The following is a 25,548-nucleotide window of genomic DNA, read 5'->3' as shown; positions in this document are numbered from 1 at the left end:
CCGACTCGATCAAACAAACTTACGAGATGATGCAGGATTATGGATGTAGTAATTGCGTCGATTGAGGGTGTTTATTAGCTATATATAATAACAGGAAACGCCACGTACAAGTCATACTTTAATCTTGCACGTTTATTTCATACCACCTTCTCCAGCGGTGAAGTCCTAACGATCACGTGTCAATACGAGCTAAATACACTTTGAAAACTTTTCTTCTCGTGTTTCTCTCTTCCGTTGCGGTGCTGGATGCCCGACAGGCTCCTCGAGTGTTTTTCTCACAATTTTTCGAGTATTGAATGTAGAACAGGCATCACTTGTCTAATACGAAAGCTATTACCAAGTCCTCATTTCTAGCTGCACAATGGACGTGTTGGAACGGAAAGTTCGTCCTATCTATGGTACGTTCGATGAAAAACTTGACCTACATCCAAACTTCAGAAAACGTAGCATCTAACATTTGAGCTTGTTGTAATAGAGGCACTAGATGCTGGTAATCCAAAACAGGCATTGGCTCTATGTAATAAAAACATTAAGAAATCCGATACGGCTCCCATATTCAAGGTATTCAACACACATGTTGATGAAGTTAAAGCTTCTTGCGTTCTTGCGACGCTAACATGAACGTCACTGTTTCAACAGGCACTTAAAGCGCTATCTCTGGAACGTCTCGACAAGCCGGATGAAGCCTTCCAGCTCTGTAATGAAGTGCGAGCCACTGGATCTATGGATGAAGGTGTTTTGCAGGCTGTTGCGCTGGTTTATCGTGCTAGAGCTAGACGTGAGTTTCTCGTAATATCATGTTTGGAACGCAAATCCACCCCTCATCCGTTGAAAGCCCGATGATCTGACACTTACCGCGATAGATATGGACTTGGTCTCAATGTACGAGGCAGCGTATACGAAACGACCTTCTGATGAGGAGCTAGCGAATCATTGGTTTATGTCGCTTGTGAGATCGGGGATTAATGCGAAGGAACTTCAGCAGGTTTGTGTGTCATTCAAAACTTGATGTTTGTGCAAAAAAACGCTTACAATTGATACATTGTAATAGAGCGCCATCAAACTCAACAAGCATTTCACACGAACAGACAGATACATGTTCTGGATCATCATGACGATATACCTACAAGGACTCCCACCAACCTCGAAACAATCTTCCGCATCCACACCAGCACAGGCACCTCACACGTCATCCATGCCAGCCAACATGTTCTATTCACTAGCTGAACGCATGATTGGAAAAGCTATAAGTGATTCCAAAATGAAGGATCAAGAACAGCTGTTACTGTATTTAATGATTTTGGAATCGCAAGCTAAATATCAGGAAGCGCTGGATGTGCTGAAGAGTGATTTGGGGAAATTGTGTGCTGTACCGTCGGAATGGAGTAGGTTGGTGTCGGGGCTGAATAGGCGGTTGGAGAGGTGGGATGAGTTGAGGGATGTGGGGGTTGAGTGCTTGGGTAGAAAGTAAGAGTAATGGAATTGAAATGATGTATAGTCATGACGTCGTACTGACGAGGGGTTTTTTGCTAGTTCGGATGATTGGGATAGCTATGTAAACTATCTGGATGCTACATTTCAGAAAAAGTGAGCTCTGAAGTGGAGACTACGGCACATTAACTGCTTCTTCAACTATTTTTTGCCTTGACGTAGAAAAATTCCAATCGATGAAGCCAAAGCCCTCATACAGCAATATCAGCAAGCAACAATAACGGAATCACCTCGGAAACCACAAAGAGGTCCTTTCTTGGCTGAACTTGAGTTGCTGATTAGGTTGATTGCTAAGAGCAAGGGTGAGTGCTTGTTAACGTATATGTGAAACGAAAAGAAATTCGTTGCTAAATAACAAGATATCCTTACTAGAACCTTCATCATCTCTCGTTGCACCCGCGTTAAACTATTTCGAACGATTTGGAGTGACGTATAGTTGCTTTGATGATCTCAGACCGGCTTTGAATAATCTGAGTACCGCAGATGCCAGCAAGTTGATTGAGTCATTGTGTGAGAAATATGATAGTGGGACTTTTGCTTCTGTTTCAGAGGTAATTCACTCTCTTGTGTGGTGTCTTTTTTTCCATGTCACTCACATCACACCTTTCCTTCTGTGTACAGAAAATCGACCAATGTAAACGCCAAGTAAACATCCGTAAAATCGAACGTCTAGCTATTCCAATACCAGTCACATCTCCGCTCGAAGTTTTCCAACAAGTGGATTTGATGATGAGCAGATACGACGATGCTCTTAAATTAGGTACCGACCTGACTGAAAAAGAACGGCAGTATGGTGATGATTATCTGTCGCTCGCGTGTCATTATTTGATTGACTTGTATGAGGGTGGTGGTGGTGAGTATAGTTGTGTATCACAGCATCCATCCATTCTTTTGATCATGTTTTGCTCTGTAATAAACCTAACGTCCTTACATTCCTAGATATCGCCAGACTATTCGAATCAGCATCCCTCCTCGAAATTGGTCTCAAAAAATCGAAATACAACTTTCAATTCAAAATAATGCTGATTTGTATATATCGGGAATTGGGAGTGTATGTCAGGGCGCTGGATGTTGCGTCGACGCTGGAGGTCAAGCAGATTATGTATGATACGTTGAGGTGAGATACTGTTTGTCGCAATACTGATCCAGAAACATTCACTGTGGCAGAATGGATTGGAACTCATCTTCCACTTTTTCTTACGTAGTTACATATACAATGATGATATTGAATCATTTGGAATTTTGAAAGAAGGAACGAGTAATGTTGCGTTGAGGAGTCTTTTGAGGTCGTTGACAATATATAGTAATAATGAACGAGAGGTATGAAGCTCGACTGTTTGATATTTAAGGCCCAGACCTACGAGGATATGTGGTATGCTGACAGCTCATCGTGTATTCTAGACACCTGAAATGATTGTCCAGGCTTTTAAATTCGGAACCTTCTCAAAGGTTTGTTAGTCTAGCACACCATTCGCTCAAATTGAAGTGGGTATTTGTTATCGCTCACGGATCTCTTTTCATTCATCGCACCAGATCCCAGAATTCATAAATTTCAGAGACCGTCTCCGAAACTCAATCCAACGCGCCATATGCCATCGCCAAATAGTCAGAATTGAAGTCCTGCGACGATGGAATGTCGACAAGGCTAGTCTGGCCAACTATTTTGCTACTGTTGATGCTGAGTGGATGACTGATGATGGTAGGTAAATGACAGATCAGGGTCTTTCGATGTTTTAATCATCTCCTTGTTTTTCATCAGCTGTCGCAACATCATACTCAGACAACCGAGACATAACGATCATGGCTGATTGGAATGCGAATGGTAAAACTGCTAGTATTGCGAGTAGGATACGGAGGGGACGGGAGGCGCGTAGAAGCGGGGTAACGTCAATTCTTGCGTTGGTTCCAACTTTTTTTAGCTCATGCATTTTATGATCTAGCACACATGGCTGAAACTCTACACTCTCATACCACGCATTCTGAAATCAATAAGTGCAGGATCTGTCTCTGATCCTGCGTTTGTTGCATCGCGGGATGCGTTGGAGATGGTTGTTGAGGAGGCTGGGAAGAGTCAGGATCCTGATGTAAGAACTGTTTGCTCCTGTTGTCAAGTATTCGGGCTGACTTTTTTCGCTTTCAGATTTTGTGTGAATACAAAGTAGCTAGGGTTGTGCTGTCGGTGGCAAGGTTACAGGAGCCGATTAAAGAAGGGAATGGGACAGATGGTATGATGCTCCCGAATGCTTCTGCCTTATTTTGCTTTATTTTGCTCCACTAACTTTCATATTGATGTAGATACGAATGCTATTGTATCAGAGATTATGGGTCAAGTTAAAGGTTCGTCCGCCATTCATTCTATATCACTTGCGTCTTTTTTCGCTTTCATTTTGATTTTGTTCATTAGACTTGCTGAATGCTTGCTCACACTATAAGGAAGAGCCTGTGATTGTATTGTCTCAGGACTGGTTGAGGGATTGTACATTGCTGCTAGAGGTATTGCTTGTATTTAGCGGAGTTTTTGGGCATATGCTTACACTCTTTTGCTAAAGATCATCACATACATTCTGGTTTCTCTACAATCACAATCGACTAAAAAGACGAAATCAAAGGCTATGGTGAGTTTCTTGTCTCCTTTTATTTTTCATAAGTTAATATCGTCGTCTGTCACTAGACTTTCTCAGGACCATTCGCACAACTATCAGACCCTCTGAAATCAATCACCATCGAATTCGAATCTATCTTATCTGGTCTACTCGACAAGCTCAAGAAGCAAACTAAAGTGGCAATGATGAAGGCTCTGTATCATGGTGAAAGTACACCTCCGAGATTACGCGAAGAGGTGTGATTTAGGCGGTTCATGTCTTTTTGCGCGTCTCACTGATTTTGAACTTACGATAGGGCGCTAAGCAATATAAAGAAGAAGTCATATCGCATGTTTGTGATAGCTGGATTGCATCTGTAGAGAGTTTGGTGGGGGAGGTTAGAAGGAGGGTTTTGTTTTGGAGTTAGAGTTGTGGACTTGTTTGGTTAATAGAGATTGTTGACACTCACGGATCTGACGCAACTGGTGTATTTGGTATTTGGAGTTTTTGAAGGCGTTGAGATTTTTTGGTGTGGTCACTGACGGAAGAGACTTTGTTGCGTAGGGAGTTAAGGGTTTATTTGCTGCTGTGAACGCTTCAGACGTAGAAGGAGTCGGATCTGACGCTGAAGGTAAAGTATTCGGCATTTGGGAGAGCCTGATGTCAAATGTCGACGCGTTCGACTATGTTATAGCGTTTTCCACCTTTTTTTTGATGAGGCTCTCCGTAGATATGGACTGGTTCCCATTTACGACGCTGCCTTCAACAAACTACTCCTCCACAAAGAGCTAGTTAATAACTGGTGGTCGTCACTTGTTATATTGGGATTACTGCGAACGAGTTTCACCTACTTTTTAGTGTGGTTTGACTTAAAAGTATGCAGCAAAACCAATAAATCTCTAATGTGCAGAAGCAATAAATCTCTCAATATAGCGTCCTCAACCCAATCAATCTCAACATCATTTTGAGATCTTTGTCATCAATCCAGCTCCAGCTGGAATCACCACCTGCACCGTCACCTCAAACTTCCATGCCTTCAAACATGTTCTACACATTAGCTGACCGAATACATGGCCAAAACAATAACCGACTCCAACATGAACCATCGAGACGAAGAGTTGGTCTGTCTAATTACTTTACTCTGAACAAAGGAGTGCATCTGAAAGGACATGATTTGATTTTTTGCAAATAGACTATTTTTGAATCTTGGAGACATCGCGGAGTGAGCCGATCGTTCAAAACCTGTTGTGCGAGGCACATCCTCTGCACTTTGCGACGCCTTTGAAAAGCGAGCCGTTAGCACGCAGTTTTTATGAAGTTGGCAAGAAGTCCAATAGTGAAATATTCTCGCACACGTACATCTTGTAAAGCTACACTTTGTATTAATCGATCAATGTCTAGTACTATTGTCCCAGAGAGTGGTGACTTTGGCATCAACAACATTCCATTTGGAATCATCAGTACAGCATCAAATGTATGTCATAAGTGATGAATCGCTTTAGAGGTAATACACTCACTGATATTCACATATTACCCGCATAGCCTACACCACGCCCAGCTACCATCTTGGGACATCACGTTGTTGACATCAAAGCTCTTGCAGACGCCAACTGTTTCAATGGACCATTACTATCCTCGATGGCTAGCAATGTATTCAGCAAGCCAACACTCAATGAATTTATGGGATTGACGCGTCCGCATTGGATTGAAGCCAGAACGACAATTCAGAATCTGTTGACTGGTGTTGACGACAGATTGAAGCGTAATCCAGCTCTAGTACGTGTTATAACAATATAGATTTCAAATTCAAATTTAATTATAAATTCGATATACTGAACTTCATACCTTGTTATAGATGTCAAAAGCGGTGATTCCTGTTGCACAAACCCAATCACATCTTCCCTCTGCTATTGGCGATTATACGGACTTTTATGCTTCGAAAGAACATGCATTCAATGCTGGATCTATCTTCCGTGGGCCGGAACAGGCTATTCAACCTAACTGGTATCGCATGGAAGCAAAAATCTTGAATACAAACTACTCACGTTCCTTTTAACAATAGGTTTCACATTCCAATCGGTTATCACGGCCGAGCATCATCCATCGTCGTTTCGGGAACTCCCATTCGCCGCCCGAATGGTTTGATTGGAGCTATGACTGCTACTCCAACATACTCAGCATGCAAAAAGCTGGATATTGAGCTTGAATTGGCCTTCTTTATTGGTGGCCCTGCAAATGCTTTAGGTGATCCGATTCCTATCGCCAAAGCTGAAGATCGATTGTTTGGGTTTGTGTTGTTGAATGATTGGAGTGCCAGAGATATTCAAGCGTTTGAGTATGTGCCTCTTGGTAAGGTCCGTGCATCATTTTGGTGGTTTTCATTTTTTCTGATGGACGTTTCTATTTTTTCTCTACAAGGTCCATTCTTGGGCAAAAACTTTGGATCCTCGATATCACCGTGGATTGTCACTTTAGAAGCTCTTGAAGCTTACAAAAGACCACAGCCAACGCAAACGCCTCAACCATCTGCATACTTGCAAGATCCAGATTCGGATCGTGCTTGTTATGATATTGAGCTGGAAGTTCATATGCAACGTGAGCTGGGAGAGGTTGGTGTTGGCATTGGAGCCATTTTGAATGACTGAGGCCGTTTTTTCTCTTTACTGTTTGGTCTAGCATCGGGATCGACGAAATCTACTAAAGTGCTTACTTCGAATTACAAGTATCTCTACTGGAGTCCTCGTCAAATGATTGCGCATCATAGTGTTGGTGTAAGATACATCCATAAACCTTGCAAAAGGATTTTTTGCGTCACTTCTGATATTTTGTATCGGCATCTTTTAGGGCTGCAATCTGCAACCTGGTGATATGTGTGGAACTGGAACCATCAGTGGACCTGTAAGTATAAGAAGTTTGTGTGGTCACTATGTTTCGACCATAGCTGCGTTGACTTTGACTGTGTGTTTGTCTTCGCTCAGAACAAGGGCGAAATGGGATCCTTCTTGGAACGCTCGTGGAATGGACGTGATGCTTTTGAAGTTCATGATGGGATCAAGAGGTAAGCAAAAACGACCACAATTTATGTGAGCACAAAAAAATCTCTCTCAGCGACCGGATTACTCACAAGCAGTATACACGAAATCTAGGACCTTCTTGGAAGACGGTGACGAAGTTACCTTTACAGCTCATGTTGCACCCGGTGTTGGGTTTGGGGAATGCAGTGGAGTGATACTACCTGCTCATCCTTTGTCTGTAACCAAGCTTTGATGAAACATGATGCCCTGCAAAATTCGGTTTTCGTTGATTGTACGACAATGTTGCTCAGTCCAAATCTTATTTGAAGTGAATTTGCCACCAGGCCTCGAATTGCACCAAGCTCATGTGCTTCAACGCAACGAATTGGCTCACGAGCCTCCCTTCCTATTGTGACGCTTGAACAAAATCTGGTCTAGAATCAATGTCGTTTTCTGAAGATTTTAGTTGCGCCACACGAAGGAGCAACAGCAAGCAGCACATTTGAAAGGGCAAGGAGCAACGCTTTGCGTGATCAAGAGGATTCGCTTATATCTTGACCCGTGGCTTATCTTCGTCCGTCATGACTCCAACTTGGAGTTGGTGAACCAGACAATGAGAGATCCCATAATGACAATAGGCAACGCTCCGTGGTAATATAGGTCAGATGAGATCTTCACAACGGCAGATTTGATATACATTCAAGGTACATATTCTTGAGATAGGCCAAAAAAGGAGTTGAAAATCACTCCAACCCAACTCAACAGGTCGAATTCGACTCCAAAACAGAAATTTCAACTAGATCAGCCTGTTCCATGTCTCAATGATGTGAAAAGTTGCGAAATGAAATCCAACAAATTTTCACTACGACAGTGGTTCTGATGCAGATGATGAGCTTTCAAATGCTTTCTCAAGTATCTGAAGATGAATCATGCATAATCTGAAGGCCTGTCGGCGCCGTTTGAGATTTCACCCTATTTCTCTTGAAACTGTTTTGCAGAGGTATCGGCTTGCAAGTGACTTTCAAGGTGAGACATAGAAGGCATGTGTACGTACCTAAACATCTCATCAGCCAGTTTTCAGTCTTGCGAAGCTCTCCTGTTTACGTACTCTTCAAAAAAACTAGAAGGTAGTTTCAAAACAAGAAAGCACGGCGCTTTGCGGATACACTTCAAATGGATAGAAGGACATTTAAAATTCTAATCAACTTGTCTGAGAAGACGTTTGATTATCTAGACGTAACCTTCTTGCCTCTCGCAAGTGCGGTGTCCTTGGGAAGCAAAATGACGCAAAATGAAATCAAACAACCATGGACGATTATGGTCGTTTTCCTGCTACGGAACATCGTTTACATGCTTGTTTAATACCTATTTGTGATGTGCTGTTGATGCTTTACCGCTTTGGAGTTGTTTCTTCGAATTTGGTATATACGACGTGAGGACGGATACGTGTTTGAATACATTGTTTGGAATACAAGCTTATTTCCTCGAGGCATGTTGTTAAATGCTATTTTCCATACGGTGGCAACCCAGAACCCAATACACAAAGCACAATCCTACATAAACCTTCCAACCCTCTCAGTCACTATTTGCAAACTATTCCAGTATCGTGCCTACTTTGTTTCGATCTAGACGTGAATGCATGATCAGCAATGGGCAGCTTTACATGGGTGCAAGCACAACTCACCTCAACTAGGAAGGTGTACTTTGAAATCCCAATATTCTCCGATTTCCAGTCTGCCTTTTGAGGCGACAGCCACGCGTTGACGTAGTGCATTATTCTGGATTTCTCCATCGCCTCGGAGACCCTGAACTATTTTTCCAACAAATCGCATTTTCCCTCTTCCACCAAATGTCAAGTTTGGATATGAAGGCGGTCGTAACCTCACAGCGGCCATGATTGCATTGTAAGATATCCCATATTCACCATCTTCATGATTCATATTATACTCAAACTTTTTCAGACATGCTTGCAGAGCAATAGTCATAGTTACGACTTCTTCGGTCAACTCAGTGTCGTCTGAGGCATAGAATACAAAACATTCGAGATTGGGGAGAATAATGGGCAAACGGTCATAGTCGGTTTCTATACCCTGATTCCCGTATAAGGTCAGCGACGTGACTTTTTCCAAAGGACTTGCTCTGGCGAGCAACTGGCCGGCTTGCAAATCACCATCCCCGATCGTCAATTCTCTCAAAAGGGGAAAGTCTAGGAGAAATACCGGCGAGACTATATCCTCTGGTAAGTATAGCGTAAGCTTCTTCAAAGTCCTCGAGCACTTTTGCAATATAGGTTCAAGATCTAGTTCGGTTTTTGGTGAGTAAGTATTGTCAAATTGAATGTTAAACAAACGACATTCACCTTGCGGTTCAACCCCTTCGACCATACTAAGGCAAAGCGACTCAAGTTGGCAGCCGGCCAGAGGCTTCAGGAAATCATTTGGCACTCTACCATTAACGACATTCACGTGTTTTATATTTGGGAAAGCTCCTGGTGCTGTACAAGAGACGGCGGTGTGTGGCTGTGAGCTCCGGTTGACGATATCGATAGTTCGTAGCGACTCTTTACTGCCCTTCAGCAGGCCTGCCCATGTGGCATTATCTATTTTATGGCACGTGCCGAATTTCACCAGTTTCCAGTCACATATGGCGGCCTTTACTCTATCTGGAATAGTATGGCAATCCAAATGAAGTGTGCCGACGAGAGGGTGACGATTTACAAAATACAACCAATCATCGTCTGAGAGGTTCCAACCGCATTTTGTGGCACCCAAATACGATTGATCAATGCGCAACTCAATGAGATTAGGAGATACGTCGTGGAGAAGGCCAAGGTCACTACATCCAATGCGAAGTATTTGTAGGTTGGGACATACCGATAGCAGCTTACTTTTGAAGAGATGGCGGGAATGGTCTAAATCTTCATGGCCAAATCTAAAACCTAATACTTTTGTGCTATCTAATGCATGTTGATAGAACATGAGTTTTCGGGAAGTGATTCCTCGGAGAATCCACCTGAAAGATTCAGAGAACCTTTTATCATTGGACGACACCTCTCGATATAGATGTCTGACAGCTGCGTCGTTCCAGTCTTTACATACGAGAGCAGCCTGATGCAAAGTTTTCTTGTCATTTGCCTCGTTGAAAATCACATCCAGTACGAGGAATGGGAGCGAAGGCATGGTTGGATATGATGATCATTCGAATTATATAGGATTTACCAGCCGTATCGATGACTTGGAACTATCATATCTATTCGGGGTTGATCGGGGTCAGTGACAACGCAAGTCTTTACTGTTTTTGATGTCGAGTTCAAACCAAACGAATACATGTAAAGCAATGTCTCGATTGGAAACATCACATGACTAGCACCCTTTAACTCATATTTGAGCCTCTTTCAATCCTCCGCAGTAACAAGCAAGTGCAATTTTCAGTTGTCCAAACACCTACATCGACAAAGAATGCAAAGTACAGAGTGATCTCCACTTGAGTGTTAATATCTATAATATATATGCAGGTGGCTCTCTATGTCCCTGCTTCACTATCTTATTTGAAATTCAACTATTCGAGGACAAGTCAACCAGTTCCAACATTTCCCCATTCCAACAACGCGTCAAGTCGACTATTTAGTATTCTCAGGTAGTATTCAACAAGTAGATTTTAGAATATAAGCTTGGTTCCGAACTGCACGTTTATAGTTAAGAAGTCTAATTAGAACAGATCGTATACACACACGTTCACAACTACAAGTAATCCTACGGCCAATACACAGAATACTAGTTGCAGCAACAGGTTGTACCCCCTCTGTGTTTCTCAATCAGGCTTGGGACAGACTATGGCCACATTGGGTCCACCCTTCGTCCCGTGAGGGTATAGAAGTAGCATTTCCACCCTTCGTCCAGTGAGGGCATAGAGTCCATATCCACCCTTCATTCAGTGAGGGTAGAGAAACCTATAAAAAAGAAAAACCCCACCTTTCGTCCCGCGAGGGTATAGCAAAAGCGACTCCACCCTTCGTCCAGTGAGGGTATAGCAGTAGAAGCATCCGCCCTTCGTCCAGTGACGGCATAGAGTACCTACATAAGAAAGAATCTACCCTTCGTCCAGTGAGGGTATAGAGAGATCCACCCTTCGGGGTATAGAGAAATCCAGATCCACCCTTCGTCCGGTGACGGCATAGAGTACTTACATAAGAAAGAATCTACCCTTCGTCCAGTGAGGGTATAGAGAGATCCACCCTTCGGGGTATAGAGAAATCCAGATCCACCCTTCGTCCGGTGAGGGTATAGAGAGATCCGATACGTTGCTTGATGGCTATCATAGGATTGGATGAGCAAGGTACACATCAGTCTTCGTGGTCTATGGGAGATCCTGGGTGGATGATGGATGTTAGATCTAGTAAGTCGTAGAGCCTCTTGATTGTACGTGATTCAATGTTTTCATAATAATCGCTGTATGTTGGGTGCCATTGTCATTTTACTGACTCGACTACCAGGATAGCCTTATATGTACTGCTTTTTCAGGGAAAACAGCGTTTTCATCGCCTCCCTACCATCTTGTGCATCTTGTGATGCCATGTTTTTGACATCAAATCATCAGATTTGGTTGACGTGGAAGACTACTATTCTCGACAGAAAGTCTGCATTCAGCAGCAGGTATCTTGAAAGCAGCTTTCAAGATTCCTAAGATATCCATGGAGCTGGCTCTCGTCTGCACTGAATTTGAAGCCTGTGGCTAAAGCTCCGCCTCGCTTGATTGGAGTATCGTTGATCCGCTTGCTCGTTAGTGATTGAACGAATCAGATATAATTCTTGAGAGCGAGCATTTAATGCTGGATCTACATTTACTCTTCTGGATCTGGCTATTCAACCTGAGTGGTATGTATTGGAATCAAACAAGACCAACTACACCATCGACATCGCTCACACCACATTTTGTGCCACCAGGTTTTTAACCCGACTGGATCTCATTACATGCATCATATCTCGTCGTTCCAGAGAGTCTCATTCGCCGCACGAGCGGTTTCATTGGAAGCAAACGTTCAACTCCACTAATACACATTGTTGGACTTTCAGCTTGCAATCGTTTCCTTCACTGGAAGACCTGAAAATGCACTAGGTGATCATAGAGCTTCTGCCAGAGCTGAAGACCGATTGTTGATTTGGTATTTCGAATGATTCGAGTGCTTGAGTTGACTTTTCAAATCAATAATTCTTGGATCTGTCTCTGATCCTATGATTGCTGCTGGTCAAGATGAGTGACGAGGCTGGGAAGAGTTAAGACGCTGATGTAAGAGTTTACATCCATATTCAGGTGCAGAGATGCTGAATGTTTTTCACCTTCTTCCAAGTCGTGTTTGACGGTACGGGATAGCTTTTACTGTAATTGCCTCTGTCGATGGGACCAGAACCGTCTGAAGAGAGTTGTGTAACAGCTGGTAGGGCAAATACTTGCATTAAAGAACAGGGGAATCCAGGACACTGCTATCTAGGTTTCTTTTTAGTCAATATATTGACTCTTCCAAATGTGGTGTTTAGACTCCCAAAATGCCTGCTCAGACTTTAAAGGTCAGCTGTGATCATATTGTCTCGAGACGTGGTTGTGAGATGGCACTTTGCATCATGAAGTATAAAGACTTTTCATTCTGCCTTTTTTATGCCCTCTGCTTGCCCTCTGTGCAGCAGACACTCACTTGCATTCTGGTTTCTCTACAAACGCAATCACAAGAAAACGACAACAAAGGTGGTGTTATGATGTCCACCTTCAATCACCTCATCACTACTCAAACCACCTATTTCGACATTCTAGACATTTTGAGTCCCATTTATCCCATTATCCGATGGCCTAATATCGTATGAAACTGTGGAATTTGAGACCACCTTGTCTGTGTGGGAAACTCAAAAGCAAATTAGCAATGTTGAAGAGTCTGTGGTGGTGTCCGTACACCTACTAGTAGTTTGAGTGGAAGAGTCTTCCATCGTTGTAGTGCACCTCTTCTACCGCCGTATGCAACTACTTTCAAGATACCAAAGATACCAACTACATCATATGTTGGTGCGCCGACTTTTTTTGCCAAGTCTAAGTGACGAAGTCGCTAGTATCCAAGAACTAAACCAAATCACATTGTAACGTCATGAAGGATATTTGATTCCAAAATATATTATAACTTGAGAAACCATGCGAGAATACAACTAAATTGTTTACAGAGCTGCTATGTACAAAACTAACAGAGAAAAAAAGTCAAACAACTGAACGATAATTTGAATTGACTTCCCAATCACCAGCCTTACCATTATTGCCTCTTATGAAGCAATCGCCATACTTGTTCTTCAGTTTTCCATCGACCCATTCTTCAGTTTGTTCCAGTGCAATGTTCTATGGCATGACGATATGTATGAGAGAGAAGAAGCGACAAAAATATGGATTCAAAACCAGTATATGTTCACGTACCATGTATCCATCCAGACACGACAATATTCCTAGAGCACCGAGTCAACAACCAATCGACACCACACTTAACTACCTATTGCATACCTCTGTAATCGACGCCGGAAGACAGCTTTACCATGACGGGACTTCCAATAGAGCCGACAATGAAGTCCGATGGGGTTCTCTTTTTCAAGGCATCTGTTGTTGATGTTGGTGCAGGTGGGGCTGCTGATGCGCTCATGATCTAAATACAGATAAGGATATGCATATGATTAATAAATAGGTGTAAATTCACGTAATTGGCTACAAATCACATAGTTCTCTACCGCACCAAACATTCAAAAACATATAAATCAAGATGAGCTCAACTAGCAAGCTTACAGATCGAATAGAAAAGATAGCTACTCACTCGAATACAGTCAGTGACTCGGTCGATGACGATACGGAATTCTCGGACGAGTAAGCTTGTTGCTGTTGATTGTTTTCTTCTGTTTGATCAAACGATGATGAGAGCTGGACACGTTATATACAATAATAGTGTATTGGACGAGGACTACGACTATGATCATGACCAAGAAGAGGAAGAAATCGTCGAAATCGATGAGGAGGAAATGATGCATATGCTTGATGAACAATCACCGCCATTGCTGGTATGATATCAAGCTATCCACCATTGTGTCGAAAGATCTAATCCATTATTTATGCACATGAACAGCTATGTAGAAGGCTGTTTCATACAAATCCGGCGGAAGCAAACGAACTTCAGGTGCTCACAAAGGACGAAGCTCAACAGTTATACGAACGGGGGTTTGTTATGTTGGAGACTGGAAGGCTGGCTACTAACGAGCAAGTTTGGAATGGAAGATGTGCGGCGCTAGAGCTGGATGGTAGTGGTGGGATGACTGATGCTGCTCATTTTCGTGAAGGTGAAGGTGTGTATAGCCAAAAAAAAGCAGTGTACACGTCTCAAGGAAGACACATGTCCTACATGCTGCCGTCTTCCCTTTCCTCAACCAACCTCCACTTTCGCAGGTGACGATCCATACAGAGACAGAACAGCACGCACAGACCGCATCGCCTGGCTCCACCACGACAAACCACCAGGCAACCATCCAGCATTCTCATCCCTCCTCTCTCGCATGGACGCACTCAGATCCGACATATCATCCCTCCTCCATCTCTCACCCCCAACAAACCCAAACGCAACCGAAATACAACTCGCCCTCTACTCGGGCCAGCAGCAGGGTGGATATACCAAACACAGAGACGCGTTCCCGGTAGACGACATTAATGATGTGGAACAAAGACGTGTTACGGCTATATTGTATTTGAATGATTTTGCATTGAATTCGGAGGTTAGCGGCGGGTGTTTAAGGATTACGACGCCGAGTTTAGATGGTGGTGGTGGAGAGTATGTGGATGTTGCGCCTGTTGGTGGGAGAGTGGTGGTGTTTATGAGTGGGGCTGTGGATCATGAGGTGCTGAATAGTAAGGTGACGAGGGTTGCGTTGACCTGTTGGTGGAAGTAGGAAGAGCGGGAACGTATTGCGAACTTGTGGATTTTTTTCCGCAATAGAGAATATCACTGGATGAAGAATGAAGTATGGTCATGTTTGTTACATTTGGACGATTTTATGAGTTTTGCAAGTTGGTATGCAAGAGGGGCGCTTTGCTGAATAGTGGACCAAAACTTGGCATTGGAGTACGATTTGGAGGATTTGATCCAATGGGAATATGCAAGCATGAACTTCGAACTGCTGATCCATCTGGGTTGATGCTTTTTTTTCGCGAATGTATTGCTTCTGGTCAATTTCCTTACGAGGCAGCCAGAACGTGTCATTGGAACGTTTAGCCAGACCAGGACAACCACTTCAGCCTTGTGCTAAAGTAGGAGCTGTCTGATAGTGGATGAACATTGAAAAGTGAAAAGTGGATTGAGTGGATTGAGCCAGAGCGTAATGTGAGTCTTGTGTTGTTTGATCACTGAATATATTGAATAGTGTTGGTGACATTGTGCACCTTTTTGTCCTTTTTTAGATATGGGCTTGGTTCCAATGTATAAAACTGGCACCAATCGACATTCCAATGAAGGAGAACGATTTTGTCATTTGCCAGATTTGGAATTACGAATTGGGTGTTTGGTTGGAATGCAGATTGTCGAATATCCTAATAAAACTTAACAAGCATGCCACGCAAAAGGGTTCAAATACACTCAACACGCAATTCACGTTGCGAAATCCACGATGTGATCATCATGACGTCCTATTACAAGGTCTCCCAACAAATTTTACTCATCAATCAATCAGACCTGAGACTTCTTATAATCAAACCGTTTGCTACTCATTCACTGATCGTGAGGGTACTATGTGGGCTCTTAAAGGACGGAAGGATCACGCTTAAGAAAAGCAACTTCGCAGTTGATATGCCCTCTACCGCAAAGTAGTTTTTTTTCACGTTCTGAACTGGCTTTCCTTTAGATACCAATGCTGCTATATCAGCGCTTGTGGATGAAGTGAATGGCCAGTCACAACTTCGCGACAGTTGTTTTTTGCCACATCCATTGACGGTTACAATTAAACTTGTTTGAGTGCTTTCTCTTGCTATCAAGAAGAATATGTCCTTTGCGCTATCTCGAGACTGGTGATGAGAATGCTTATTACTTTTTAACCATTTTGTCTTGACATGTACATTTTTTTGCAAAGTATTACTAATTTTTGTCACGTACTATTACAGCAATTGATATAACCGATCAGCGCAAAGCAACGTTGTCTTGCTTCGTTGTTGACACGTGCAGCCGTGGTTCAGCCGAAAGTGACAGGCGTTCAAACTTCACTCAAACATCAACATACTCTGTAAACATGGAAAGGCTTCCTTCAAGTGCGTTATTAGCAGCTACAGCCGCATCAGGTGTCTTTGTCGGGCAAGCATTGTGCATCAGCATGGTTGATATCAAGGCTATGAACGAAACCATCCCAACTGTGAATGGACGTGTACTCTTCTGGCGTGTAAGTGCCAATACAATATGATATAATATAGAAATTGTTTACTAAGTTGATTCGATGTGCTTTGATACCCGGTTGATCGAGTATTCGTCGACATCAACAATCAAAATTTTGATATCTGAAACAAGCATGACATTAAAACGGCACCCAGAGACTAACAACCGCCTCTCATGTCCACTACTAGCAACTGTACAAACGAGCCGGTGTCGTCCAATTGCCACTCGCACTCTGTGTCATCTCTACAGGAAGTATCGCCACATACTTTTTGCACAGCTCTGACGCCATCAAGGAACTGGTTGCTGCATCTGCCGTCGCAACAAGTGCATTTGGATGTATTTTATTGTATACCGCTGTTGGAATCATGCCTGTAAACAAGAGGTTGTTCACAATCAATGCGGAGAAGAGTGAGGGTGAAGCTGTGGGATTGTTGTCGAAATGGGAACAGATGCATCTGGTCCGAACGGTTACGTCCAGTATTGGGTTTGGATTGTTTTTGTATACGTTGGCTGAGAAGGCTATATAAAGGATAAAGGTGGACGTGGTTGGGAATGGTTGCTGTTGTATGTGTGAAACCCGCGTGGGTCGAAGTTTCTTCTTTGTCAATAACCATATAAATGATATAAAATAGCAATTTTCTGCGTTCTGTTGTGTGCTTTGTCGCGTTCATCGTGCTGTTAGCTTCAAGCTTCAAAACTCCCACAATTGATCAAACACGATGCAGTTCTTACGACAACGACTACCGTTCCTGCAACGATGGGGCAAGAGCAAAGATCCACCGGGCCTATCAAGAATGATCCGCCAACGGAAGCTCATGTTCTATTATGCTAAATTGGCGTCGAATTATGGGTAAATCAACAACATCAACTGTCATGCTTTCAACAGTTCAAATATATTTACAAACATATTACAAATAGATGGATCTTCTATATAATCGGCATAATATGGATTTCATTATTCCCATTTCCCTTCCATCAGAACGACTACTATGTCGATGAGAACGCATTGATGCCAGCTCAGACGAGACGGTATTTTGGATATGAGGAGGCGGCTGTTGCTAGAGGCTATCAACAAGCGATGAAGGATGTGTTTAGAGATGGGAATTCGAGTGTGTATGTGTCGTTGTGGTTTGCTTTGACTGTGTTGTGGGAGATGTTTGGACTTTCTGAATAGTTTTTTGGCTCGTAGACGTGCACTATACCTTCAAACCGAACTCGCTAAACTGGGATTGGATGCAACTCATCAGGAGTTTACGATTGATGCTTGGAGTCAGGTAAGCTCATGTTAAAATCGTGTTAAGCCAAGAAATCCACAGTGCAAATCTGTGATTTGACTTCAACAGGCTGTCTCTGGAGTCAACGCATATGGAATATTCAGAGCTCCACGAGGAGACGGAACTGAGAGTATCGTTATCTCTGCTCCTTGGACTCGCAGTGATGGATCACGTAAAACTTGGAATTCAGAAACAATGTGGCAATTTTCTGATGCGTTTTTTAATCCTTTAGTAAACTTGAATGGGATCAGCTACATGATGGCGTTTGCGTCGTTTGTCAGGAGTATGTCATGATGTTTGCTACACTTCGCAATTGTGAAGATATGAATGTCGGATGTCCTTGTCATTTGGTCCTCACACACAACCTCTTGCACATAGAATGGTCATTTTGGGCCAAAGATTTGATCTTTTTAGTCACAGATGAAGGAGCTATTGGAACTGAGGCATGGTTACGTGCTTATCATGGGTTGAAGCCTGAATCGTCGAGTAAGAGATTCAAAATTTGCATTAAGTTCGCAATCATACTCTGCGTTTGACGTTTCTTTCCTCACGTCTAGGCATGAAATACGAATCACTTGAATATCACGGTGGCGTCATCATGGAGGCGATTAATATAGAGTTTGATGGTGATGGTGATTATTCACATGTTGGGATTGTTGTTGGTACGTTCACCATCTGTGGAGATATTCATTCATTCGATCGATATGTTTGTCCCTCTCGAAAATCTCAACGCAAGCCACCCTCTATCAACAATGTAGAGGGCTTGAACGGCCAACTATCAAACGCAGACATCATATCCACCGTCGTTCGATGTGCTGAATATGAAAATGTTCCTGTCGCGTTGGGTACCGAAGCACCTGCTGGGAATAGTGATTACATACCTGCGTTGAAGGCTCTGATGAAGATGATTGAGAGGCAGGCTTTGGGGTTGCCTGTTGCTAGTCATTCGTTGTTTCCAAAGTGAGTCAACCAGTGAGTCAAATCGAACAATTGGTAGGACCCTGATGGCTGAATTCTTTCCATTCAGGTACAAGATCGAAGCTATTACGATAGTTGGGATTCGAGATTCTAGTGGGAATACCCCGTTGAATATGGTTACAATAGCGAGGTTAAAAACGGTCTTCAAGTCCTCTCGATGCCAACACAAGCTCACAGATTCATTGCATCAGGTTGCTGGAGAGCACATTACGTAGTTTCAACAACCTGTTGGAACATCTACATCACTCTTTCTGGTTTTACTTTATGGCCAGTCCTGATAAATTCATTCCCATCTCGCTGTATATTGGACCTATAATTGCTTTGATTTCGCCTCTTGTCTTTCAGGTATTCACGTCCGTAGACTTTTTTTGGTCAGTTACTCACACCTCCTCGGTTTTTTCGCCAGTCATTGGCATTATGGTGGAGAGCTGGTGACTGGACATTCGACAAGCAGATACCTGAAAGTCCTCAACCAGACAAAGAGACTGGATATTTAGTTCGACCTCAGCATGTCTCGAGTTTCACGATTCAGAAACGAGAGATGCTTGTGCCTGCTGGGGTGTTGGTGTCGTCGTTTCTGGGTGGTATTGTAATGATTTACTTGCCTTCTGTTGCTAAAGCGGTGGCTAGAGAGGTGCATGTTGATGTGAGTGTCATAACAGAGTGGGATGTCTGGAAATCAAAACACATCATTATTCATTTGGGCTGGTTCATTCTTTTCCCTTTCCATTTACAGGCCATGCTAGTATTCCTCGCACTGGCTCTCACAACAGACATTCTGATAACATTCATCATCACGCCGACACTCCAAAACATAACAAGTAAATCCTTCAACACAAAACCCTCATACGAAACCTTGAACAGTGCCATATGCTCCCTCATGGCTCTCACGCTTGGATCCCTCTCAACCACGAATCCATCACTGTCACTGCTGTTAGGTGTAATCGCAGTCCCCGTAATCATATCGCTATCCCCTCAACACAAGATTATAAAATTGATCCTGTTGAGATGCATCTCACCTGTTGGGATTGTTGGTATTTTAGCTGGTGTCTGTGGTTGGGATGTTGTGCAAATGGGTCTGATTAGTGTTTTGGATGGATGGAGTGTGCATGGTGCAGTGCTGTTTCCGTTTGTGTGTTTGTTTTATGGGCCGCTAGTTTGTGCGGGGCATTGTGTAGTTATGTGAATATTATATAGATAATTTTATTTAAGGAAGAGTTGAAGTCATGTTTCTCTGCTATTGTGTGCTTTTCTTTGGGGGTTAAGAGAATGGCTTTGGTTGAATTACTGTGATAACACCTTTACTGGTCATACTGTGGTGAACTGAATTGGGTTTCTTTGAAACGATTAGATTGCCATACCCATCCGATTTCGAGGATGATGATCACACTAGGACTGGCCACATTTTGTTAAACACTTCGACATTTACACACACTTGTTGTAGAACGCGTCCGAGATGCCGGTTGGTCCAGATGATTGGACCCGTATGGATTTCATTATTTCCTCTTCCCTTGCACCAAAATGGCTGCTATGTTGATGAGAATGCCTCAAGGCATTCTCAAGCTAGACCGTGCTTTGGATATGAGTAGGCGGCTGTAGCTAGAGTGTTTCAACAAAGGAATCAAGAGATGGCAATTTGATGGTGAATTCAAGGTAAACGCAAATACCAAATTTTACAAAAATAACTCAAAAAACGCACTTATGATGATGTTGTCCTGACGATTCCAAACGGAGTATTGTTGAGGGTACAAATCACCACTAATTGTTCTAATCTCATGAAATAACAAGCTTGATTTGTTAGTCCATTTTCCAAACACTTCACACAGTCAAGCAAAACACAGAGGCAAACTTTAAAACATGTTCAACAACCAGTATGACGATGCAGAATACTCTATATATTTAAGCAACCACCATACCACCAAAACTTCCAAACAATCTAACAAACTATTTATCCCACCAATTAGCATTTGCCGTCGACGGAGCAGGCAATGCACCTGCATCACTCGTCACTGCCTTTTCCGTAGCAGCAGGACCACGATTAGGCAACCTGGGTGGCGGCGGTTGCGGTGGAGTCTTGACTGTAGCAGCAGTCACATTCGTCCTCAAATCCTCCCGCGCAAAACTCGACTGCACTGGCGGATACGATATCGTTGTTGCTGCACTCGTTGTACTAGCCAAACTAGCATTACTACCAACATTACTAGCAACTGGTTTAGCTTCAGTTGGTTTACGACCTAAATCCTCTCTAGCATACGTTGCCGGCACAGTAGGATAGTCATTGGCTTTACGTGATGGTGGCGGTATCGGTGGCGTTTTGAGGACTACGCCGCCATTCGAGGTCGGGAACATGTTTGGATTACTGCTATTGCTAGGGAGTTTGTTGTCTCTTCTTGGTGGGAGAGCAGGTGCAGGTTTACTATCTTTGATAGAGATGTTCTTGCTGGTGCCAGCGCGAGCCTTGTAGAGGTCAGACCGTATCTTTTCTCGTTTCGGGCGGTCGATTACAAGACATTCTACTTCAAAGGCACCACGGACTGGTCGGTGGTCTGATGAGTATAGTTCTGCTCGATCATACTCTAGCAGGTTGATCTACGTGAAAAGAGCATAGGCGTGAGACTGAGGAGTCATTCATCGGCAAAAAAGGATCCGCGACAGAGTCTTCATGACAGGGAGCAGGCCCATTTTCTTGACAACGAATGATGAAGTTTCAGAATAGTACTTACACCACGCCCCCTCCACAACACACGATCCGTCCAAGCAGGGGCTCTGGCCTTCTCGCCAGAATCATACGTATCGGTGCCATTATCGTACTTGTACGTGGGTTTAAACCTTATAGGACCTTCGTGGAATCCTTCAAAAGCAGCTCCATCTTTACGCATCTCATGTAACTAAAGTGAGAATTGTCAATTGAGCGAAACGGTTTTTTTTTTGCGAATTTGAATGCAAGCAAGTCATACCTGGTCATACAAGTATAAATGATCCAACTGATTCCGATTCACGTAATCTCGTACTTCCTCGTTCGTTAGATTGATTCGGTAGTTGAAGTCGCCCAGCCAGAATACCAAACTATGAAAATAATATGGTGGTCAGGAAACGCACAAAAAAATGAGACATATCGTAGCAGGATGGCTTACTCATGATCCTTAACCAGCTTCCCTCTAAAATCAAGGCCATCAGTAATAGTCCTATAATCTCGATTCCTCTCATCTACGTTTTTCTCGCCTAAAAAATGACAGACAAAACATAGTCAGAACAAATTACGCAAAAAATCCAACAAGTAGACCGCAAAATTGCTTACCAGCAGCCAAATGCGCCGACACAAAGCACATGCTCGTATCATTAAAATTCAACGACACACTAACTCCACCTTTATTACCAGCCATACCACCCATCCCCGTCCTCTTCATCGACACTTCCACGTTGCGTATCCGTTCAGCATGTTCAGGCCTAACAAATATGAATATGCCTAACGCCACGAGATGCAGCGATCTCAGCAAGACATACGGGACACGTGATGTCTTGTTGATGGCGTCTAGGAGCGTAGCGTCCCATCGTTGGCGGAGCGCTGCTGTGTCGGCGGTAATCATTTGGTTTGCTGTGAGTTCAATCATTTCTTGGATTCCAAGGACGTACATGTCAGGTGATTTTGCTAATTGGGGTGGAAAGAAATAGGTATATCACGATGAGCCACAAGACGATCTGGAGAAGTTGTCAAAGGATTGGATATCCACAACCACTAACACATACCACGCTCGGACACCAGCCACCGTTCCAACCGATCACCTTCACCACCCTTGCCATTCACATTGAATGTGCCAACCACAACATTAATCTTATTCTTTGACGAATACTCGTTCGACCGCTTCTCCATCTCGGCAGCGACTTCTTCGTATAGTGGATTTCGTAGAAGTATCGGGTCAGATTGGAGTGTTGTTTTGCCGAGCAGAAGATCAATTGCTTCTTGTCTAAAATGCAAAGAGCAATTAGATCCTGGAATGACAAAAAATATTCACCGGAAGAAGGCGAATATGAGGAAACCTCAGTAGTACACACCTGCCCTTATCCTGAAAATTATTAATGTAAAACCGATTTACAGACTTGGCTGCGTCAGTGACGAATCCCATCAAGGTCTGTTTGCCCTTCCGAGTATATGCTGATTTGATGGCACCTGTTCCGGTATATATCTTACTCAGCATGTCTGCATTCTAAAGTAGAAATCAGAAGATGGATGTCAGCGATACAATTCCGAATAGAATACATCCTTGTTTTGCGTTTGATACGTCAACACATACATCAGCCCATAGATTATTATACAAATCCACAAACGTGACATCTTCAGATGGATTAAACCCAGATGTATCAGTGGATGCGACGTGCTTTTCGATAATGTAGCGTGCGAGGAGACTATTGAAGAAACCAGTTAGCAACCAGCAAAAAAGACACTCTATGGATATCAGGTCATTACCATTCAATAACATTAGTCCGATCCAAACAATCCAAACAATTAATCCTCATAACTCCATTTTGTTGTGCGACTGGATTCCCACTTTGCGTGTCAGCAAGAAAGTAGGAGAAGTCATCTAGTGATGCTCGGATATCTGGTTTTTGGAGTAGGATGCTCAACTGAAGAAAAAAGGAGGAACGTGTGAGACTTACAAAAAGCCGTACTCGGACAAGCATTTAATGCTACTTGTTTCAGGTACCAACTCACTCGATCATAATCACCCTGCTTAACAACCGCATGGAAATCAAATGGCGTATACGGTATATACATCTTTTGGTCCGTGAGCGCTCGTATATGATACCGGTATGCTTCTCCTAATCCGATTTCAGCCGATGATGGATTCTGAGATAGCAGATCTATGATATGGACCTTATCGTATCGTTCTTGTAGTTCCTGTGATGAGAGGCAAAAGAAGTTACTGTCTCCGGTGCATCAGGATGCTCTCTTTTGGCCCTGGGTTTCTGAATTGGCTCTCAGAAACATGAATCACACTCACCAAGAAGTGCTTTCTCACTGCTGGAGCAGTAGATTCAGGACCTCTGGCGATATCGATTTTAGTTTGTAGCTAGTCAAGAGAATGAGATTAAGACATGTTCGACTGTAGAGCAGTGTTCCAACATCACTCACTTGAACTCCAATCTGCTCCCAAAATACGGGTACTAGCAAACAAAAATGAGCCACTATCAAGAATGATTGATTGCCTTCAAAACAATTGAGGCTTACCACTTCCACGGATTTGCAGAAACGACAGCACGTAATACTTGGTGTAAAACAAGAACTCGCTCTAATGGAAAGAACCGAAACGAGTTAACTCACTCGTAGGATTGAATGGATCGCCGAAGACCAAAAAATCCGAGCAGGATCATTTCAGCATCGCTGGCATACCTCAACGAAATTCGACACATGTCCATCATCATTCAAACCCCTCGCATTAAACCTCGTGCCCGCCTTCTTACAACTCAACCGACTAATAATAGCCATCCTAGCCATAAAACTTCCCTGTCTATAATCCACCATCCCCACAAACCCCTGCATGATCTGTACCAGACACCCGCCCTTGTCCACCTCCACCTTCTCATCCATACTCAGCTCCTGCTCCCTGACTGTCAACAGCGGACTCAGCATATGTCGATTCCACACGAAATGAGAATCAGCATTCTCGAATAAATTACTCCATGGCTTATCATCGAATGATATCGGGGACGCGAACGGGTCTTGTGAGTCCTTTTTCGTGCCGCTCGTGTAGCGTTTCTGGGCTGCACGGGTGAGGTCGTATGTGGGCGAAAAGTAGAATGAGCCGGTTGAGAGGAGTTTCATTAGGGCGGAACATGGGTGTGCGAATGCTGTTGGTGGCTCTTGTTGGTCAGGATTGTTGGAGGGGATTAGGACGAGTTGGTTGGAGGGGTGGTCGTCGTAGCGTGAGTTTAGGAGAGAGTAGAATGCGACCTTGTTGATTTTGAAGATTGGGGATCCTTCCAGGTCGCCCACCTGCATGGCATAGAAAGCGTTAGCAGTTCATATGTATAATCAGCAGTTTACATTTCATGTGAAAGTTGAGTGTCGATCTGCGGGCAAAAACCCTTCTAAGCCGGAAAGAACGTTGTGCTGCTGTCATCAACATGCCTTTGTAGCATCCGTAACAATTCCAACAAAGAAATCTATCATATAAAGACATCGTAAGACTCCAGATCTACCCTTGAACGCATTCCTCACCCACAAAACACGTCCCTCAACCACATCCACTGAACTCACCGTCCAATATCTGCAGCAACCCCAAACACCCAAACACTGGCTTATTCTGCAGCAGCGAATAAGTTTCATATTTCAACGTCTCACTTGGCTGGAATCTCGCTGTACACGTTGGTCCCTTGCGTCCCGACGAGTTTAGATCTTCCAAGACGAGAGCAAGTCTGCCGACATTTACAGCGGGTCGTATAACGATTGATCGTGTAGGGTAATCACAAGCGAATAGCATGGATTGTTGGTTCATTGTGTGAGATTCGGTGTGGCGATTTGCATTCAGGATTGATGGACCTGTGTTTTGATGTTTCGTAAGAATGGTGACGTATGAGACAGGGAGGGAGGCAAGTAAGAAGCAGGTTCCGAAATTACATGAATTGGTTTGCGTGTGTATGACTTATACGCACCATTGAAGTTTCTTACAGGGAAATCGACAAGAGCCATGTAAATTCCAGATTCGACAGGACGTTCAAGACACAATTACAAGGTCTTATATGACTCTGATACGGTGAAGCGATAGCGGATATGGTAATTACCAGCG

At 43.3% G+C, this 25,548-nt stretch overlaps 5 protein-coding genes across 5 annotated transcripts; 3 read left to right on the top strand and 2 right to left on the bottom strand.

Annotated features, from left to right (window-relative positions):
- Nucleotides 1-361: 361 nt before the first annotated feature.
- On the top strand, nt 362-7,340 carry SmJEL517_g03474 (fumarylacetoacetase; the record flags this gene model as incomplete). The annotated part of the gene is made up of 32 exons (XM_031169402.1): nt 362-398; nt 476-561; nt 640-778; nt 864-985; nt 1,052-1,467; nt 1,534-1,587; nt 1,654-1,793; nt 1,864-2,042; nt 2,113-2,344; nt 2,431-2,608; nt 2,697-2,811; nt 2,893-2,940; nt 3,025-3,190; nt 3,251-3,372; nt 3,432-3,575; nt 3,632-3,716; nt 3,787-3,828; nt 3,896-3,984; nt 4,041-4,106; nt 4,163-4,330; nt 4,390-4,461; nt 4,526-4,567; nt 4,638-4,704; nt 5,444-5,547; nt 5,616-5,849; nt 5,929-6,077; nt 6,136-6,422; nt 6,492-6,668; nt 6,750-6,844; nt 6,918-6,971; nt 7,052-7,131; nt 7,220-7,340. 32 exons carry the CDS (start codon nt 362-364, stop codon nt 7,338-7,340), a joined length of 4,110 nt encoding a protein of 1,369 aa, XP_031024665.1.
- Nucleotides 7,341-12,992: 5,652 nt separating this feature from the next.
- Nucleotides 12,993-13,754, bottom strand: SmJEL517_g03473 (uncharacterized protein; the record flags this gene model as incomplete). Its single annotated transcript, XM_031169401.1, has 4 exons — nt 12,993-13,162; nt 13,375-13,459; nt 13,535-13,563; nt 13,619-13,754. The coding sequence occupies 4 exons, from the start codon at nt 13,752-13,754 to the stop codon at nt 12,993-12,995; spliced, it is 420 nt and encodes a 139-aa protein (XP_031024666.1).
- Nucleotides 13,755-13,871: 117 nt separating this feature from the next.
- On the top strand, nt 13,872-15,042 carry SmJEL517_g03472 (uncharacterized protein; the record flags this gene model as incomplete). Its single annotated transcript, XM_031169400.1, has 4 exons — nt 13,872-13,972; nt 14,052-14,163; nt 14,229-14,445; nt 14,546-15,042. 4 exons carry the CDS (start codon nt 13,872-13,874, stop codon nt 15,040-15,042), a joined length of 927 nt encoding a protein of 308 aa, XP_031024667.1.
- A 2,188-nt stretch (nt 15,043-17,230) lies between these two features.
- SmJEL517_g03471 (uncharacterized protein) lies at nt 17,231-19,949 on the top strand (the record flags this gene model as incomplete). The annotated part of the gene is made up of 12 exons (XM_031169399.1): nt 17,231-17,361; nt 17,430-17,624; nt 17,701-17,785; nt 17,855-17,957; nt 18,018-18,068; nt 18,164-18,271; nt 18,343-18,447; nt 18,544-18,745; nt 18,813-18,893; nt 18,955-19,108; nt 19,170-19,409; nt 19,500-19,949. The coding sequence occupies 12 exons, from the start codon at nt 17,231-17,233 to the stop codon at nt 19,947-19,949; spliced, it is 1,905 nt and encodes a 634-aa protein (XP_031024668.1).
- A 758-nt stretch (nt 19,950-20,707) lies between these two features.
- Nucleotides 20,708-24,761, bottom strand: SmJEL517_g03470 (uncharacterized protein; the record flags this gene model as incomplete). The annotated part of the gene is made up of 14 exons (XM_031169398.1): nt 20,708-21,352; nt 21,487-21,651; nt 21,721-21,829; nt 21,898-21,985; nt 22,062-22,412; nt 22,511-22,728; nt 22,817-22,968; nt 23,056-23,167; nt 23,229-23,386; nt 23,475-23,660; nt 23,764-23,832; nt 23,895-23,926; nt 23,991-24,051; nt 24,153-24,761. 14 exons carry the CDS (start codon nt 24,759-24,761, stop codon nt 20,708-20,710), a joined length of 2,955 nt encoding a protein of 984 aa, XP_031024669.1.
- Between the last annotated feature and the right edge of the window lie 787 nt (nt 24,762-25,548).

The sequence above is a fragment of the Synchytrium microbalum genome (assembly GCF_006535985.1).
Source record: "Synchytrium microbalum strain JEL517 chromosome Unknown SmJEL517_scf0018, whole genome shotgun sequence".
In the NCBI taxonomy this organism is placed as follows: domain Eukaryota; kingdom Fungi; phylum Chytridiomycota; class Chytridiomycetes; order Synchytriales; family Synchytriaceae; genus Synchytrium; species Synchytrium microbalum.
This window is presented reverse-complemented; position numbering and strand designations above follow the sequence as displayed.